Source organism: Odocoileus virginianus, chromosome 29 (assembly GCF_023699985.2).
Source record: "Odocoileus virginianus isolate 20LAN1187 ecotype Illinois chromosome 29, Ovbor_1.2, whole genome shotgun sequence".
NCBI lineage: Eukaryota > Metazoa > Chordata > Mammalia > Artiodactyla > Cervidae > Odocoileus > Odocoileus virginianus.
This window is the reverse complement of record NC_069702.1, coordinates 43,379,232-43,399,874: the sequence shown is the minus strand read 5'-3', so window position 1 is coordinate 43,399,874 and position 20,643 is coordinate 43,379,232. Positions and strand designations below refer to the sequence as shown.

Below are 20,643 nucleotides of genomic sequence, written 5' to 3'. Positions count from 1 at the left end.
AGTTGTGGTACACGGGCTTCGTTGCCCCACAACTTGTGGGATTTTCCTGGACCAGGGGTTGAACCTGTGCATCGGCAGATGGATTCTTAACCAATGGACCACCAGGGAAGTCCCACTGAGTTCATCTTTATGTTTTCTCTCATTACTGAGGCTTTGGATTTTTCCATTTGCTTCAGGAGCATTCATAGTTGCTTATCAGACTTTTTATGACCACTGCTTTAAAATCTTTGTCAGCTAATTCTAATATCTGTACCATCACAATTTTGGTGCCTGTTTATTATCTTACTTAATATTTTCCTGATATTTCGTTTGTCTAGTAATTTTGGATTATATCTTGAACATTTTGTGCATTATGGTAAAGACTCTGAATCCTATTTAAATCTCCTATTTTAGTAAACTGATAATCTGTTTAGGTTAGAATGAACATTTTGTTCCAATTTTGTGGACTGTGGTTCAAAAGTCAAAATTTTTCAAAGCTCTTGCAAGTTATTTTCTGGTCTGCCCCACTTTTGTAATACCCTGGCCAATTTAGAACCTGGGCAGATTTCCACTAAGAGTTCAATTCTCAAAGCTTTTTCTATTTAAACTGTGGTCAGTTCCATACATGATCTGCTAAAAGTTATCCATGGCATCATGCACTGATATAAAGAATTGCTTTCTCCTCCTCTCTTTTCTGCACTGTTTAGTTGAGAAGGGATAAGGTAACACCTCACTGCTAACCTTTGCCTGATTCAGGGCATAACGCTTCACAGGCCTCCTCCCCCACAGTCTCTGCAGCGTCAGATGGACAGGAAAAGGGGGACAGTTTGTCGTCACATGTGCTTTGAATAGAGGAAGTCAGCCAAAGACCTCAGTGCTACAGAGCTGCTGTCCTGATGTTCTGATGGAGAGAACAGGCTTCGCGGGTTTGTGAATGGGCCCCTTGGTGTTTCTAGTGTTCTGGCCACTTTAGCACCCAGGCTGTCTGTATATATAGGAGGCAAAAAACCCAAATCTGAGAACTCAACTCCAGATTGTTCCTGGACTTTCATTGTTCTCTAACCAACTTGCCTTCCTTTCACCACCTTTCATTTACTTTTTCTGGGGTGTTTAGTTTTAATTAGCAGAAGGATCATGGTATTATGCACTTGTTCCTTATTGTCTAGAACAGGAAGTCAGTCATGGTTCGTTTTTGTAGTTCTCAGAAACATACCACAATGCCTAGTGTATGGTCTGCTCCTCCTGCTGCCAGGTCACTTCAGTCGTGTTCGACTCTGTGCGACCCCATAGACGGCAGCCCACCAGGCTCCCCCGTCCCTGGGATTCTCCAGGCAAGAACACTGGAGTGGGTTGCCATTTCCGTCTCCAATGAATGAAAGTGAAGTCGCTCAGTCGTGTCTGACTCTTAGCGACCCCATGGACTGCAGCCCACCAGGCTCCCCCGTCCCTGGGGTTCTCCAGGCGAGAGCACTGGAGTGGGGTGCCATGGCCCTCTCTGAGTGTATGGTCTACATTAAAATTTTTTTTTTTGACAAAGAGTAAGGGAGGGAAAAAATAACCTCATATCTCAAAATGTTAATTTAGTATAACATAGTAGTTAAGAACATACTGCTTAAAGTCAACAATCAGTTTCAATTTTAGCTTCACCATCTCCTTTCAGTGTAAGGTGAAAAAATTACCCAACTCCTCTGAGTGTCAATTTCCTGTAATATAGGAAATATTACTCACTCTCATAGGGTGAGTAAAACTGAAGTAGTATATTTAATGCATTTACCCCAGTACTTGATAAGAAGCAGCTAGTAAATATAGTTCCTAGTTATATTAGTGATAACAACAATATTTATCAAATATCACTATTTGTTTCTTATCCTCACAGGGAACTCTGCCCTTAAAGACAAAGAAGATCAGTTTGGGAGAACACCACTTATGTATTGTGTGTTGGCTGACAGACTGGATTGTGCAGATACTCTGCTGAAAGCAGGAGCAGATGTTAATAAAACTGACCATAGCCAGAGAACTGCCCTCCATCTTGCAGCTCAAAAGGTAAGAAGTCAAATTACTGTGAAGAGTAAACCTTTTCTGTGGCATTTGTAAATTGATTAGTGGAACTGTGCGATGGACAGATGGTAAAGAAACCTCAGGTTTATAACTTTATTTTCATATGTTTTCTCAAGAACTGCAGTCTTTAAGCTGCAGGGAGTAAGCACAGATAACCATCACTTATTCATGTTCCTCAAGCAGTGAAGTTTGTTTTCTTATCTGAGAGTAAGCTGGGGAAAAAGAAACAAAATTACATGGATAGTATGATTGGACTATATTAAACTATATTACAAGTCAGTTTATGCATTGGAAAAGGCAAAGAAAGAAAGAAAACTCCCACACTCTAAATTGTCAGTAGTGGTTGGGTTTGGGAATTTCATGGCGGTTCAGTGGCTAGGACTCTGAGCCTCCATCGCAGGGAGCATGGGTTTGACCCTTGGTCAGGAACTAGCTGCAGTCCACGGGGTCGCGAAGAGTTGGACACGACTGAGCGACTTCACTTTGACTTTTCACTTTCAAGCATTGGAGAAGGAAATGGCAACCCACTCCAGTGTTCTTGCCTGGAGAGTCCCAGGGCCGGGGGAGCCTGGTGGGCTGCCGTCTGTGGGGTCACACAGAGTCGGACACGACTGAGCGACTCAGCAGCAGCAGCAGCAGCAGGAACTAAGATCCCAGAGGCCATACACGTGAAGCACAGCCAAAAAATAATAGTCAGTAGTGGTTGGATTGAAACAATGGGAATATATATGAATTTTAGTACTTCTCATTGTTTAAAGTGTTTTCCTTAGCTGTAGTCTTGTAAAACATGTGGCATTAGAAGCATAAGTTTATTTTCTGAAATGTATTTTTAAATTTTTTAAAATCTAAAACTATATTGCTAGTATAAATTATTTCAAATTTTTAAAGGCTTGTTAAGAGCTCAGTTTTTTTAGGATTAAGCATATCAAAATTTTTTTTTTAATGGGAAGCTTCTAAACTTATTTGAAGATTTTATTTACCTGAAAACAGTTTTTCTCACCATGAAATTTTGGTCTATAAAATGTATTTCTGGTGCCTGGTATTTTTCTCTTTGTTATTTTAGATATGTATTTTTGGGACAAAAAGCAATGAAAATTAGTTAGATCCAGCAGAAACTATTAGTTATTTCCCATTAAGAAATGTGAACCAGATATAGCTGCTTAATTGAGGGGTTAGAAAAATACCTTTTCATTAGCTGAAAGCATAAAAAAAGATTGACATTAAGATGTACTTCTGAATATGCTAGTTATATGCTCTTATCATTTGGGTCTGTCAGGTTATTTCCAAAGTTATTGCTCTTGAATTTGCTTTTCATTACAGTAATTTAAAAGAATTCTCCCTCATTTTCAATCTCTCTTTTAACTACTGCTGAGGTATCTATAACCTTTCACCTAAGCTTGTCAGCTGTTACAAGTATTCAGTCAGGAAGGGTAGCTCTATTTAACTTGTTATCATAAAAAAGTAAACATTTCAGATTGGGAATAGCCCCAGTATTAGGAATTTAATACACTTTAGATTTTTTTTCATTGTGATTCATTTAGGTTTAAAACTCAACTTCAAAAATGTAGGTTAGCGGAAACTAATTGCACATCAAATGGATTATGTGAGAAAAAAAGAGAGTTTAAGTTGATGATCTAATCACATGACATTTTTGTAGAGGCATAATGTGAAAAAAGTTGAAAGGGGAGTGCACAACCAGATGTGTGAATTGTGAAGTCTCTCCATGAGATGCAGTACATTGTTTCCATTTGCGTTTTGTTTCTCCTTTATTTTTTTAAGTAGTGATTTCTTTAGTGTCAAAGAATAAATAGAACTATGATTTACATGTCACAGTTCACATAACTGATTTTATAAATAACAACTTTCACGGTCTCGCAGCTTTCTGATAATTATGCATTTCCTCTGTCTCTGTGTTGCTGTGTGTTTTTGTGTGTTTGCCAAAAGCCATAAGACATCTCTAAGTCATACTAGTATTAGTAGAATACTAGTTAAGGTATACTAGTATTAGTAGAATTTCCAGAACAAGGGTGATCATCATTCTTTAACACTCTACTCTGCCCACATCAAACCTGGGTACTGTGTTTGTTTTTGTTTTTTTTTTTTTTTTTACTGTGTTTGGTTTTGTGTGTCATGCAAAAGCACCATTATTTAGAATCAGAGATAGTATAGTTCAAGCAGGAATAAATGGTGGAGGATCTAGAAATAATTTTCAAAAATGGTTGGAGATGTCCCAGGTCTGTAGCCCACCCTGTCTTTCAGCAGACACACAGACACAAATTCTCTTTAGAGAAAATAGCTTCGCCTTAAACTTCTCATATATATTCAGTTCAGTTCAGTTGCTCAGTCGTGTCCAACTCTTTGCAACCCCATGGACTGCAGCATTACCAGGCCTCCCTGTCCATCACCAACTCCTGGAGTTTACTCAAACTCATGTCCATGGAGTCGGTGATGCCATCCAACCATCTCACCCTCTGTCGTCCCCTTCTCCTCCTGCCAATATATATTAAAACAGACCAAATATGACCTCACAGTGAAAAATCACCAAACACATAAGAAAGCAATGTACCGTCTAGGAGAGTCAGCGGAAACAATAAACAAATTTCTATCAAAAACATTAAAAACACAATATAAAGTAACCATTGATGGACTATTTAAAGATACATAAAAAAGAAATATTTAAGATATAAAAAAAGAAATCATAGTAAAGAGCTACCAACCAGAGACTTTCGTGACTAAGCGTCAGTTCTCACTAGGAACCCCTATTTTTGAACAGCTCGTCTGCCAAAAACATCTGAAAACTTAACAAATATATTGTTTGAAGACATCGGAAACAGTCAGCACAGGCAGGATCATTCAGAGGAGGGAAGCTTGTGAAATTAGCTCCACATTCATCCTGGCTTTTCCCTTTAAGGCATTTTCCAAATTGGAATGTAAAAGAATGCAACCCTAGTAGGAAGCAGGATTCTGAGAAAACTGGAAGAACCCAGGTGGAGTTTGGTGTTAGCAGTAGCTGGAACTTGAAAAGCAAACCCTGAAAACCTGAGTACAGATTCCTCACAAGTCATTAGCAGCTACTTTGGAAGAGGATAAGAATGGAGGTACATAAAAGCTATGAAAGTTCAGGCCAAGAGAGAGGAAGAGTTGGATCCAGGAGATCTATTGTGGAAGTAGAAGTGTTCATTCAGAAAGTAGTTGCCAAGTATCTGCTCTGTATTGTTTATACACCTAGTTGTTGTTCAGTCGCTCAGTCATGTCCGACTCTTTGCGACCCCTGTCCTTCACCAGCTCCCGGACCTTGCTCAAACTCACGTCCATTGAGTCAGTGATGCCATCCAACCATCTTATCCTCTGTCATCCCCTTCTCCTCCTGCCTTCAATCTTTCCCAGTTTGAGGGTCTTTTCTAACGAATCAGCTCTTTGCATCAGATGGCCAAAGTATTGCAGCTTCAGCTTCAACATCAGTCCTTCCAATGAATATTCAGGACTGATTTCCTTTAGGATTGGCTGGTTTGATCTTGCAGTTCAAGGGACTCTCAAGAGTCTTCTCCAAAATCACAGTTCAAAATCATCAATTCTTCGATGCTCAGCCTTCTTTATGATCCAACTCTCACATCCAGACACTACTACTGGAAAAACCATAGTTTTGACTATACAGACCTTTGTGGGCAAAGCAATGTCTCTGCTTTTTAATATGCTGTGTGGGTTGGTCATAGCTTTTATTCCAAGGAGCAAGTGTCTTTTTATTTCATGGCTGCAGTCACCATCTGCAGTGATTTTGGAGCCCAAGAAAAGAAAGTCGGTCATCGTTTCCATTGTTTCCCCACCTATTTGCCATGAAGTCATGGGACCAGTTGCCATGATCTTAGTTTTTTGAATGTTGATTTTTAAGCCAGTTTTTTCACTCTCCTCTTTCACCTTCATCAAGAGACTCTTTAGTTCCTCTTTGCTTTGTGACATTAGGGTGGTGTCATTTGCATATCTGATGTTATTGATATTTCTCCTGGCAATCTTGATTCCAGCTTGTGCTTCGTCCAGCCTGGCATTTCTTATGATGTACCCTGCACAGAAGTTAAATAAGCAGGGTGACAGTATACAGCCTTGACGTACTCCTTTCCCAATTTGGAACCAGTCCCTTGTTCCATGTCTGGTTCTAACTGTTGCTTCTTGACCTGCATATAGATTTCTCAGGAGGCAGGTAAAGTGGTTTTAAGAATCTTTTTTAAGAACATCTTTTTAAGAATGTTCCACAGTTTGTTGTGATACACAGAGTCAAAGGCTTTAGCATAGTCAATGAAGCAGAAGTAGATATTTTTCTGGAATTCTCTTACTTTTTCTATGATCCAGCGAGTGTTGACAATTTGATCTCTGGTTCCTTTGGCTTTTCTAAGTCTGTCTTGAACATCTGGAAGTTCTCAGTTCACATACTGTTTGAAGCCTACTTTGGAGAATTCTGAGCACTACTGTGCTAGCATGTGAAATGATGGCAATTGTATGGTAGTTTAAACATTCTTTGGCGTTGCCTTTCTTTGGAATTGGAATGAAAACTGACCTTTTCCAGTCCTGTGGCCACTGCTGAGTTTTCCAAGTTTGCTGGCATATTAAGTATAGCGCTTTAACAGCATCATCTAGAGAAAACATTAAAAAATGAATGATATGTCTGCTATGAATAAGTGCTGTCAATACTGAGCCCTATTAAACTTCACATCCCTTTGTTTAGTGAAGTTCTCTGATATTTTGAATACCAAATATTCTTTTCAAGTATTGTCTGTCTTAATTCTGTTATCTGTGAACTCAAAAGTGCTACTTATGTAACATTGATATTCATATATATGTGCATGCATGCATACATTCAACATATGTTAAAAACTTAGTGTAACAGGCACTGTGCTAGGCCTTGGAATGCCAAGATGAAAGACATGATTCCTGCTCTTAAATTGCTCACAAACACCATGGATAAAGATATTAAATAACGATAAAAGGTATTGAGTAACAAAGTTGGCCTATCTACTGTAAAGTGCATATACTTACATGTGATATTAATTTACCTAAGTGCTTTGTAAATCTCAACAGCTATAACATGTAAGTCGTCATTGCTCTTATTACTGACCCAGATTAACCATTTTCATATATTATTTATTATAGTTTTGTTTTTTTTTGTGATAGTGAACTGTGTTGTGGTATCTTAGGTTGATTAATAGGAAAAACTCATGTTTGCATAGCATTTCATTCTTATCTCTGTTGGAGCCCCACTGTCTCATATGTATGATAATTATTACTTACTTGTGTCTTTCCCACCAGATTGGAGTTCCAAATGAGAGACTTATTTTATTTATTTTTGAATCCCCCAGAATCTATCACAGTGTCTGATTTGTCTTGGTTGAATGCATGAATACATTTTGTGTTACTTATATGGAAAGTCATTATTAATACAAATGGTAGACATTTTGTTTATTAGAAACATTTATCCAATTTCAAAATACATATATGGGAAAAGCTTATTAAACTGTGTTGATTGACTTAGTTATTCTGACACATACTTCTCTGGAAACAAATTACTATTAGTCCAAGTAGCTAAGGAAATGATACACATGAGAATAAAATTAATCTCAATATACTGTATGTCTGTACCTAGTTTGTTTTTCATTTAGCACACTCAGTTTAATCCAAGAAAGAAATCAATCACACCTTTTCTGGGTTTCTCACAAAAGAGATCTAACTGTTAGAAATGTTTTCATTCAGGAACTACTCTTTCTCTGGTTTGAACAGATACATTTATTTGTTGGTAACGATAAAAAAAAAACTTGAGCAATCTCAGTAAACATCAATAATTATGCATTTTTAACTTTCCAGGAGGTTATTAATTTGGCTTCAAGAAGATGAAGATTACCCATCTACTTTGAAAAATTATATCATGTTAAATACACAAATTAAAGAAGCCTCAGGTTATGGTTGAGTGTTCCTTTTTTATTCATAAAGAGAATTCTCAATTTATCTATGAAAACTAAATATTAATTTTCAGTTTTAAAAATATGTTTGCATGGTAATGATTTAAAAAGTAAAGGAGAATAGAATACCTTTGAAACTTTTCTGGAAAACTTAACATGAACAGCATTTGGTTTCCTTACCTTACACTCATATACACATGTCTCTGTATACTTGAGATGTATGCACTATTATATATGTGTTATAACTCAATAAAGTTGTATTATTAAAAAAATGATAAAATATCCAGAACTTGGTGACCATTATTTGTAGTTCAGAAAAAGGAGAATGGAAAGAAGAATGGTTCCTAGCCTAGACTTTTTTGTTGTTATTATTCATTGTTATAATTTTTTATTTTTATTTTATATAGGAGTATAGTTGATTAACAATGTTGTGTTAGTTTCAAGGGTACAGCAGAGTTACGCAGTTATACGTACACATGTATCTGTTCTTTTTCGAATTCTTTTCCCAGTTAGGTTGTTACGGAGAGCTGAGCAGAGTCCCCTGTGCCTCCAGCAGGTCGTTGTTGGTTACCGGTTTTAAATATAGCAGTATGTGCGTGTCCGTCCCCAAGTCCTGACCACCCCTCCCTGCACCGCCCTCCCCCCGGGGCCCCAAGTTCCTTCCTGAGGCTGTGAGTCTGTTTCTGTGTTGTAAACAAAATCATTCATATCATTTTTTTCAGATTCTGCATGTAAGTGATGTAATATGGTATTTGTCTTTCTCTGTCTGACATTTGTATGTAATCTCCAGGTCCATCCATGTTCCTGAAAAGGGCGTTATTTCTTTTTTATGGCTGAGTAGTATTCCGTCGTATATATGTACCTATGTATGTGCCACATCTTCTTCACCTGTTCATTTATCGACAGACATTTAGATGGCTTCCCTGCTTTGGCCACTGTAGGCAGTGATGAAATGAACATTGGGGCGCATGTATCCTTTTGAACTGTGTTTTTCTCTGGATATATTCCCAGGAGAGTGGGATTGCTGGGTCATATGGTAACTCTATTTTTAGTTTCTTAAGGAATCTCCATACTGTTCTCCATAGCAACTGTACCAATTTACATTCCCACCAATAGTGTAGGAGGGTTCCATTTTCTTCATACCCTCTCTAACATTTATTGTTTGTAGACTTTTTGTTGATGGCCATTCTGCCCTATGTGAGGTGAGTATCTCATTGTAGTTTTGATTTGCATGTCTCTAATAGTGATATTGAGCATCTTCTCATGTGCCTCTTGGCCATCTGTATGTCTTCCTTGGAGAAATGTCTGTTTAGATGTTCTGTCCACTTGTTGATTGGGTTGTTTGTTTCTGGCCCAGGCTTTTAAGCACTCAGGTCACATTTCCCCAACCTTCACCTCAGGAGCTATTTGGAAGCCTTGTATCTATGCTGTAATCCGGTGGTTCTTGAATTTGAGCGCACATCAAGATGGCCTAGAGTGTTCAGTAGGTGCTTGCAGACATCTCTGTGGCTGTATTCACTCAGTCTGTTTAAAGCCAGTTTAATAAGCGCTCACTCTCCCACAGACTGTGGCCAGTGGATATCTGAAGTGTAACGAATGGGCTTCAGCCTTTGGTGCGCCTCAGGTGGCTCAGTGGCCAGAGAATCCGCCTGCCAGGCAGGAGACACAGGTTCAGTCTCTGGGTCGGGAAGATCCCCCGGAGGAGGAAATGGCAGCCCACTCCAGTGTTCTTGCCTGGAAAAGTCCCATGGAGAGAGGAGTCTAGTGGGCGCCAGTCCATGGGGCTGCATAGGGTCGGACACTGCTAGTCACTAAGTACATGCTTGTAAAAGACGGCAAAAGACATTTGCAACGCCCACATTACCTGGAAAGTCTGAGTTTATAGAACCCTTATATTCTGGAATTTTAATGATCGCTCAAGACTACCTCTGGACTGAGATGGGCTACGTTAACAGCCTTTACATTTTATTCCATTTGACTTCAGCCTTAGAGCTAAGCTGCCTTTTCTGGGCAGAGAGTCTTAACCTGAAAAATCTTTGCTTCATTTCATTCTAACTTCTTAGGTTTCCAAGCCAGTATCAAGTTTGTCCTCTTCTGAGTACTTAGAAACTATATTTAAACCTGTCTGCTGGTTTTCCAGTTTAGAACCTGATTTCAAATAATTAGTGTCTTTGAATTGAGTGTTCCAACCAAATGAGTGTTTCAACCACAACCAAGATTGGTCTGTTTTTAAGCAAATCTGAGAATTGAAATAAAAACCTGTCCATTCTTTAATACTTTGACTATAGTTAATGTACTTCTACTTTCATAGTTATAAGGAACAAAATGTCAGCAAATCTTGATAGATATCAGTACTTCTGAGTTGTTCTAACATAGTACAGCTCCAGTACTCTGGCCACCTGATGCAAAGAGCTGACTCATTGGAAAAGACCCTGATGCTGGGAAAGATTGAGGGCAGGAGGAGAAGGGGACGACAGAGGATGAGATGGTTGGATGACATCATTGACTCAGTGGATATGAGCTTGAGCAAGTTCCAGGAAATAGTGAAGGACAGGGAAGCCTGGCATGCTGCAGTCCATGGGGTCGCAAAGAGTTGGACAGGACTTAGCAACTGAACAACCATAACAACATAGTTCTAGTAAGAAAAGAGAAATTTCGTAGTAGCTTCTTAGCAATTAGAATAGTTGAATATTAACTATTCTCTATAGAAGTGAACTGAGGTCTGGTTTGAGTTCTTCAAGGCCGCTTTTTCACTTGCGGATTCAGGAATTATCTTCTTTTCTGGTTCCCAGCCCAGTGCTCTTGGTCATGCTCCACTGAAGGAGAACTCGCTCTTCTGTGGCTTACTTTCTCAGACCTCTGGTTCTGTCGTAGAGCAATTCTGAAATCCAGCTTCCCAGTCATCTCTCCCCAAAAGTACCCAAGTCTTTCCTTCTCCCTTCCTTCCTTCCCTTCTCTTCTGACAAAGCAAAAGCCTTTATTGGAAAGGAGTGCTCAAGCAGAGAGCCGTAAAGTAAGGGAACCCAGGAGACCTGCTCTCGAACGGGCTTCTTCCTCATGGGCCAGATTCAGAATTTAAACCCAGAGCTAGCCCTTTACATTAGCATTTTTTCTTCTTCTCCTTCATGTTGTAATACGTCCCAAACACAGAAGAGCAGCCTTGCAGGTTGTGTTTTGAAAACTATGTAGCTTGCAGCATTTTGTTTCGAACATGATCATGTTTCCTACGACCATATTCATTTTCTAATCATCTTTATTTCTTCACTGACCCCTACTTTTACTAAGCCATGAAAATTCAGGCATCTGCTTTCCATGACTAGATTAGAGATCCCCACAAGCCTAGATTCCCATGGAAACCAATCAGAAACTAAAAGAAAAAGAAAGAGTATATATTGAATTTCCCTGAGACCTACAGCTTGTTTTTCATTAGACTCATGCTGATTTCTTTTAAACGCTGGGCACGGGGCCAGTGAATATTTTTACAGCTGATAAAAAGGAACTTCAGATCCATTTACTTTCATTTAAACTTCTAAAAATTAATTTTGTATATAACATCGATTCCAAGGAAAATGAGATCATTAATTTGCTAATTACCTTCTTGTGTCATAGAACTGTATTTGTTCATATAATTTCCTCTTCTTGTTTTTGTACATTTTACTGTTCAGAATTGAAATGAGAGGGAATCAGGGGGCTCATTATTCCCAAAATATGAATATTGTCAGCCCCTGGACACAGCATTTTCCTTGTGACCAATCACAGACCTCTTTATAGCTCTTCTGACTATGAAGCTTTTCCAAAGCCCAGATGATCATTTACTAATATAATAAGAGAAATATAACCAAAATGCTAAACTAAGGGGTATCAAGAAAACCAGGGAAGAGGCCCCGGGGGAAGGGAGATTAGAACTGTAAATAAGGCCGTCGGAACAGTCTTCACCGAGACGGAAGCAGTCACACTGGAAGCAGGACTTGTAGAAGGTGAGGAATTAAGCCATGTCAGGAGCTGAGGGAAGGACTTTCTTTCATTCCCGGCTGGAGGAACGGTCAGAACGAAGACTTAAAGTGGGAGCATGCCGGCAACATCGGAGGAGTAGCAAAGAGGCTAGCATGGTGATGATGAGTGAGCAAGGGGAGCAGTCGGTCATGAGGACAAGGCAGAAGTGGGTGCCGGATTCACTAGGCATTGTCAGGAATGTGTTTTTATTCTGAACCAGATGAAGGAGGCATTGGAGGGTTTTGAGGAAAGAAGTGATATGATCCGACATGTCTTAAAAATAATCATTATGCTACTTCCTCTGGCGACCTCGTGGTTAAGACTCACTTCTTCCACTGCAAGGGGCACAGGTTCAATCCTTGATTGGGGAACTAAGATCCCACATGCCACGGGGCATGGCCAACAATGTAATAATAATAATCATGATGGCCAAGTGAAGACATTTTTCTCCAGTTTTACTATTCCTTCACTCCTTCTTCATAGAATGTTTTCATGTCTCTGTTCCATCCTGAATCTTTCACCATATATGTATTTGGAGACCACAGTCTTAAGTCTAGGGGTGCTTATTGTTACTGGGTTGATTGTTTCTAAACCACAGCAGTAGACACTGCTTGGAAATATTTTTTAAATAAAAATACAGTTTTATCATTTCCTATTCTAATTCAGGACTAAGTTTGGTTGGTTGTTTATGTGTGTGTGTGGTTCTTTGGTTTTTTTAGACTTACCCGCTTTTATCTTACGTTTCTACTCCTTTTTCTTACCTGGCTGAGAATAATGGAGAATCACATCATACACACACACAGACACACACACACACACACACACACACACCCCTACATACACACACACATATTTTATTTTTTACCTTGTTTATTGTCTTATACTCCACTGCAATGTAAACTCCATAAAGTTAGGGATTCTTTTGGTCTGTTTTAGTCACCATTTTCTTCCTATTGCCTAGAACAGTACTTGGTACATGGTTCATGCTCAAAAAATGTTCTTTAAATGGGTGCGTGTGTTTCTGAAGTCACAGCTTCATTAGCTCTCCCTCATTCCCCGCATTCTGTATGCATTCCCCACTAAAGCATGTACTGACTTTGCAGTCGTCCACGAGAATGTTTCTGAGGGAAGGGTAGGTCTGCTGTCTCCTCTTCTCGTGCGCCCCTCCAACCCCACCCCAGTGACTCTTGCTCGTTCTTCAGAGAATACTTCCTCTCCTGAGACTGCGTTTCTTTTTTCTCTCTTCCCCTCTTCTGCTGGCAAGTAGCATGGACTGTCCGTCTGAGCGGACTCTCGTTGAGGGTGAGTCAGTGCAGCCTGGTGGAGGGCGGAGGACTGAGTATTTGCATCTGCAGAATGTTTGCATTGACAGATGGCGGTCAGTTATTGACATTTATGTCCCTTGGTGATACTTCAATTGGCTTATCTTTGCTGGTCAAATGCCTTAATTGTTCTGGCCTTTAATTCAGTCAACGTTGGAGTTAGAGCAGAGGGAAGGAGAAGGAGCAAGCCTAACAGAACATCAGGCTGGAGCTAGGAGGCTGCTGGCAACGATCAGCCTGTCATAATGTTATGATTTGTTCATTTTTATACCATTTATTAGCCTTTACTTGTTGTGCCATTTGGCCTCCAGGGCAGATAAAGTGCTGTCTAATTTGGTAGGTTTGCTTCTGTCAGAGCAGCCTCGACAGGGAAGGTGTTAGCTGCAGTGACAAGTAATCAATAGCTGTCGTTGTCATGAGGAACGTGAGCAGTTGGGCCTTTCATCTGGAGGATTAGAGGTCTAATTGGATTGAGAATAGGGAGGGTGGGCTGTTGGGTAACCCTGTCAGCCTTGTGAAGCTGTCAAATGTCGGCCTTATTCATGGTGAAGGGAATAAGGAACGTGTGCTTTCAGAATTCAGGGGGAAGGCATGTGAAAGCCCTTTATATAAAGGAATGGATCCTGAAGTCGACTTAGCTAACATAGGCTCCCTTTTTTATTTAATTAGAGATCCCTTTGGATAATAAATCTATGTAACGTTAAACAGTATCTTCAAGCCTGGATGTGCAAACACACACATACACACAATACAAATCTACATTGTTTTTTTTGTCTTTGATCACACTAGAAGGTAAACTACTTAAGTGGAGATTAGAAATGAATCTATAGGGGAGAGATTGCATAAATTGTCATCTCATTGTCTAACAAATGATAACAAGTGATAACAAGTAATAGCTTTAACAAGTGATAAAGATTTTAAAGTGTTGTTAAAAGAAAATGACAAGAGACATTAAAGGATAGATGAGTTAATAATGAAGTATGGATATTTGATAGTATTTTTCTCCCATACTCATTTAGAAATATTGTTCCTTATAAAACAAAATCTTTCATTTACTTCTGCAAGAACTAACCCCAAAATGAAGTTATGCATTATAAATTGTTCCTTCCAAATAATATACAATTATTTATTTCTTAGTAAATTATAACAGATGCTAGAATTGGACTTAAATGATACCAATGCTATCGTGTCAAATTCAAGCTCAAAATCACTTCTATATCTCTATATACTTATGCTATTCTTCTATATGTATCATACATTTGTAGTATGAATGGAGAAGGTATTTGGAAAAAATGAGTTAGTTTATTCTCTAATGTAGAGAGATCCTATTACTACCTCTTCAAGGCCAAATGAATGATTTTAAATTTCAGTAATGAACTGTGAAATGAACTTAACAGTGATAAATGGTAAACATTTATGTTTCCTTATATGTACACTATGTACAAATTAAATTCAGTAGATTTTTGTCACTCAAAAGCATATATAATTTTAAAAAATGCTTTTGTAGTATACTAAGTACTGAGAGCATTTGTAAGCATCATTTATACAGTATATTTCATGAAAGCTTGAATAAAGGTATGTTGACAGTAATGTCAAGAGTGTGTGAATAAGCATTTGTAGGTTATGGATTATGTCTTAAGCCCATCCCTATAGCTCCATGGTCTCTTTGCTAGTCATTCAAAGCTCTGCTAGCCAATTTGAAATGACTCAAAAAAGTATGCCAAAAGAACTGAATGATGTACAAACTCGACACTGGATAGGTGAACCCCTCGACCCTACTGAACCCTTCAAACCCAGAGTCGTTACCATCACAGACATGTTGTCAAGCTCTTCCCCTGTAAGCGCTATCTTGGAGAGTCTGTTCTAGTCCATGAGGTTCTATTCCTCAGAGTCCATAGTGAATATTAGCAAATTCTCAATACTGCCGACTAAGCATTTAGACTTAATATCAGAAGTACTTGTTTTGTTTGATCTAAGTTAGGAAAATTTTTAAGTTTTAAAGCAACTCTCCAAAGATTGCAGAAACCTCTCAGGTTTCATGCAGTTCTTCTATAGTTACATCTGTGAGAGTTAATTGTGACCACATTTTCTTAAGCAGAGTCACTCATAGGAAATGGCACAAGCAAACTTGTCCTTGCAAAGAAGTTTAACATTTAAGTAGCTAGATTCACATTAGGGTGTTTGATCAAAACATACTGTCTGTGACCTATAAGTGGCGTCTTTGCTGTTGAAGTCACATTAGATTACTTTGTTGCCTTGTAACTCCTTATAATCTTATTTCTTTCATTTAACAAGTGTTTATGCAAAATCCTCTATGCTAAGTTTCAGAAATGAACCATGAACAGGACATGATCCTGCCCTCGAAGACTTCATAGTTTAATGGGAAAAACAGACAAGGTAAATAAATGGTACTTAGACTATATAATATACTCAGAATTCTCCAAGCTAAGCTTCAACAGTACATGAACCAAAGAACTTCCAGATCTTCAAGCTGGCCTTAGAAAAGGCAGAGGAAAGTGAAAGTGAAAGTCACTTAGTCCTGTCTGACTCTTTGCGACCCCATGGACTATATAGTCCATGGAATTCTTCAGGTCAGAATACTGGAGTGGGTAGCCTTTCCCTTTTCTAGGGGATCTTCCCAACCCAGGGATCGAACCCAGGTCTCCCACATTGCAGGCGGATTCTTTACCAGCTGAGCCACAAGAGAAGCCCAAGAACAGTGGAGTGGGTAGCCTATCCCTTCTTCAGTGGATGTTCCCAACCTAGGAATCGAACTGGGATCTCTTGCATTGCAGGCAGATTCTTTACCAAATGACCTATAATGGAAGCCCTTAAAGGCAGAGGAACCAGAGATCAAATTGCCAACATCCATTGGATCATAGAAAAAACAAGAGAATTCCAGAAAAATATGTACTTCTGCTTTATTGACTACCCTAAAGTCTTTGACTGTGTGGATCACAACAAACTGTGGAACATTCTTAAAGAAATGGGAATATCAGACCACCTGACCTGCCTCCTGAGAAATCTATATGCAGGTCAAGAAGCAACAGTTAGAACCAGACATGGAACAAGGGACTGATTCCAAATGGGGAAAGGAGTACGTCAAGGCTGTATATTGTCACTCTGCTTATTTAGCTTCTATGCAGAGTACATCATGCAAAATGCTGGTCTGGATGAAGCACCAGCTGGAATCAAGATTGCCAGGAAAAATATCAATAACCTCAGAAATGTAGATGACACCACCCTAATGTCACAAAGCAAAGAGGAACTAAAGAGTCTCTTGATGAAGGTGAAAGAGGAGAGCAAAAAAACTGGCTTAAAACTCAACATTCAAAAAACTTAAATCATGGCATCTAGTCCCATGACTTCATGGCAAATAGATGGGAAACAATGGAAACAGAGAGTTTCTTTTTTTGGGCTCCAAAATCACTCCAGATGGTGACTGCAGCCATGAAATTAAAAGATGCTCGCTCCTTGGAATAAAAGCTATGACCAACCTAGACAGCATATTAAAAAGCAGAGACATTACTTTGCCCACAAAGGTCTGATAGTCAAAGCTATGCTTTTTCCAGTAGTCATGTATGGATGTGAGAGTTGGATCATAAAGAAGGCTGAGCATCAAAGAATTGATGATTTTGAACTGTGGTTTTGGAGAAGACTCTTGAGAGTCCCTTAAACTGCGAGGAGATCAAACCAGTCAATCCTAAAGGAAATCAGTCCTGAATATTCACTGGAAGGAGTGATACTGAAGCTGAAGCTGCAATACTTTGGCCACCTGATGTGAAGAATTGACTCATTGGAAAAGACTCTGATGTTGGGAAAGATTGAAGGCAGGAGGAGAAGGGGGCAACAGAGGATAACATGGTTGGATGGCATCACCAACTTGATGGACATGAGTTTGAGCAAGCTCTGGGAGTTGGTGAAGGACAGGAAGGCCTGGTGTGCTGCAGTCCGTGGGGTCGGAAAGAGTTGGACACGACTGAGTGGTTGAACTGAATTGAGACTATGATATTCTTGTGTTAAATCCTAGAAGAGGAATAAGTTAGGGATATTGTGGAGAAAAGTGAGGGGCACCTAAGCCACCATGGCATGTAAACAAATAGCATCTGTGCTAAGTGGAGAGAGAGAAGAGGTAGGGAGGCCACTTCAGGAATACCTTGGAGTGCTCTTGGAGTGCTCTCAAGGAGAGAAAGAATGTGTAGTCTGATGTGTATAGATCATTGACTATGGGCATAAAATACGGAGGTGATGATATTGGGCAAGTAAAATGGAGTCGAACCTTAAAGAACCCTACATGGAGAACTGTGAAAGGACTCGAAATTTTATTGAAGGGTTACATTTAAAACTCAAACGTTGATTATACTGGGCTGAAGGAAATGGATTTGCAGCTAACTCACCAGTGCCTTTCTGATCACCAAATTCAAATACCTTTCCTAAGTCCTCATCTTCTTTGACTTCATTGGTACATTTGACCATCTTCATAACCCTCTCCATGAATTTCTTTCTCTTCCCTGAGTTGTATTACCTATAACAGTGGCAAAAATATTACACTAGACTCAGAAGTCAGAAGACTTAGATTCATGACTTAGATTCTACTCCTTTATAACTAAGTGATTTGGGACAGGTTTTAAGCATAAATGCTCTGGGGTTCTGTTTCATATTCTTTAAATTTGTGATAATACTAATCTCAAATGGTTCTAATGTGGGTTAAATCATGAATTTGAAAGGACCCTTTGTTTCTGCTAAGGGATATATAGTCTGAAGAGACCTGACTTGAATTCCAAAATGATAAGCCTGTTGAGTTAGGAAAAGCATGTATTCAAGCACATTACATGAGTCACTTAGAAGCTAAAATTAAGAAACAACTACCGAGATAATCAGGTAACAGTTCTGAGAATCTCTTATTAGATCTTCCCTTATGAACCTTAGCACTTTTTATCCTGTATTGTGATTATTTATGAACAAATCAAGTGTTCTGGAGTACTATCAAAGTTATCTTTGTATCCCCTTGCAGTCATTTCACTAAATAAGTGTTAAATATTGGTGTATTGGGAGGAATGAAACAAGGAATTATTGTGCTAGTATTGTAAGAATTCGTTCTGGATACAGTTTCATATTCAAATCCTTGAATCTATTTGTTCTTTCATTTTTCAGTTTTGCAGACATGTTTAAAATAGCATTTACTCTGTAAAACCTTTGATTACCCAAACTTTAGGATTTGTTAGCAAAATATAGCATACCCCCTTTGGCAGCACATATATGAAACCAAATGTAGCATTTGACTTACAGTGAGAGAGGAAAGGGCAGAACCGTGATGCTGACCTCACCTGCTTGGTCAAGGAAAACTAAGAGAAGTTGTGTTACCCAGTTTGTTGTAAGGGTTCAGCAGGAGGGGATGGTGCATCGTGTAGAGATTATACTTGATCTTTAATCAAGGATAGCTATTGTCAGCACAAGATCCAAAATAAAACAGTTACGTGGTACTTATGTGAATGGTCAAGACTACCTAAGCGTGCTTCCATCGTCAGGTTGCTACAGTGTCTGTCAACCATCTAGGGAGCTTTTTAAACCCAACAACACCTTTGCCATTTGCAGCGACGTGGATGGACCTAGAGATTATCATACTAAGCAAAGTAAGTCAGAAGAAGAAAGACAAATACCATATGATATCATTTATATTGGAATCTAAAATATGACACAAATTAGCATATCTCCAAAACAGAAACAGACTTACAGAGATAAAGAACAGACGTGTGGTCGCCAAGCAGGAGGAAGGGTAGGGGATTAGCACAGGGATGAATAAGCAACAAAACCCCACTGCATAGCACAGGAAACTAACGTATTCAACATCCGGTGATAAACCATAGTGGAAAAGAATACGAAAAAGAATATGTGTGTAGATATAGCTGCATCACTTTACTGTGTACCAGAAATTAACACTTCACTGTACAGCAGAAATTAACATTTTAAATTATGCTTCAATAAAAATATCTTTTAAAAAAGAAATGAAAAATAACAACACCTTCTGTTAATGATGGTGTAGCTCATTTTGGATCATCCTTCTCACAAAATTCATTTTAATGCTCTGGGCAAAATTTAAAAACAACTACCTAGAGGAAGTGAAGAGTGAACAGAAGCAGGCTGAAGTTGGGGAGGAATAAACTCTTGGAATAAGAAAAGATAAGGAGGCTTTGAATGGGTTTCTGCTTTTATCCCTGGGCCTAGTCAGTTCTTCAAGGAAGAGGAAAATTGAATAGAAGTCTGCACTGCTGCTACTTGTGAGGAATCAGAGGACAACATTTAGGATGACAGCTCCAAATCAAGAAAGGTATAGAATAAAGCGTTCGTTGCTCAGTCATGTCTGATTCTTTGTGACTCCACAGACCATAGCCCCCCAGGCCTCTCCATCCATGGAATTCTCCAGGCAAGAATATTGGAGTGGGTGGCAATTTCCTTCTCCAATTGAAGAATAAAGGTACCCACAGAAGTGGGGCTCTGAATTCTGCATATAAGCTGCCAAAGTCTTCAGCTGACCTGTTATCAAAACATATATGGGGAAAACTTCAGGCATTCAAGTTAAGGCTAAAATAACTCATCAGAGATTTTTAATTGCTACCTGCCTATGCAAGAGAAATAGTTTAGAGTTTGAATTCAGACACATTAACTGCCTGTTTAAAAAAGATATCAGTACAGGTGTACCTTGAAGATATTGAAGGTTCAAAGACCACTGAAATAAAGTGAATATCATAATAAAGCAAATCATGTGCATATTTTGGTTTCCCAGTGTATATAAAAATTATGTTTACACTATACTGTAATCTGTTAAGTGTTCAATAGCATTGTATCTAAAAAAAAAATGTATATACCCTAATTAAAAAGGACTTTATTGCTGAAAGATGCTAACCATCTTCTGACAACACAGAATTGCCACAAACCTTTTCTTTTTTAAAACACACAATATCTGATAAGCACAAAAAAGTGAAGTGCAATCAAATATTATGTCTATAGCCTTTCACTGGTGGTAAAGAACCTGTCTGCCAGTGTAGGAGATGTAAGAGATGTGGGTTTGATGCCTGCGTTGGGAAGATCCCCTGGAGGAGGTTATGGTAGTCCAATCTAGTATTCTTGCCTGGAGAATCCTATGGACAGAGGAGCCTGGTAGGCTGTAGTCCACGGGGTCACAAAGAGTCGGTCATGACTGAAATGGCTTAGCTTGCACGCACAGAATCCAGAGTCTCATTTGCAGTGTGTGAGATGTCATCTAAAATTCTTAGACATGTGGACAAATGGGAACCTGTGGTCCATACTCAAGAAAAAAGGAAATCTTTGAGAGCAACCAAAGATGA

The 20,643-nt window shown here is 39.0% G+C and overlaps 1 protein-coding gene across 7 annotated transcripts in view; it reads left to right on the top strand.

The window, feature by feature from the left end:
• The window catches only part of INVS (inversin), a 134,608-nt gene that overhangs the window by 25,230 nt on the left and 88,735 nt on the right, over positions 1–20,643 (top strand). For 6 of the 7 annotated variants that reach the window (XM_070458413.1, XM_070458416.1, XM_070458411.1 and 3 more), the window contains exon 3: positions 1,856–2,022. In XM_070458413.1, coding sequence (XP_070314514.1) covers positions 1,856–2,022 — 167 coding nt within the window. Of the gene's footprint in view, positions 1–1,855; positions 2,023–20,643 lie in introns of those variants that run through there. The other variant, XM_070458414.1, reaches the window with a different exon arrangement.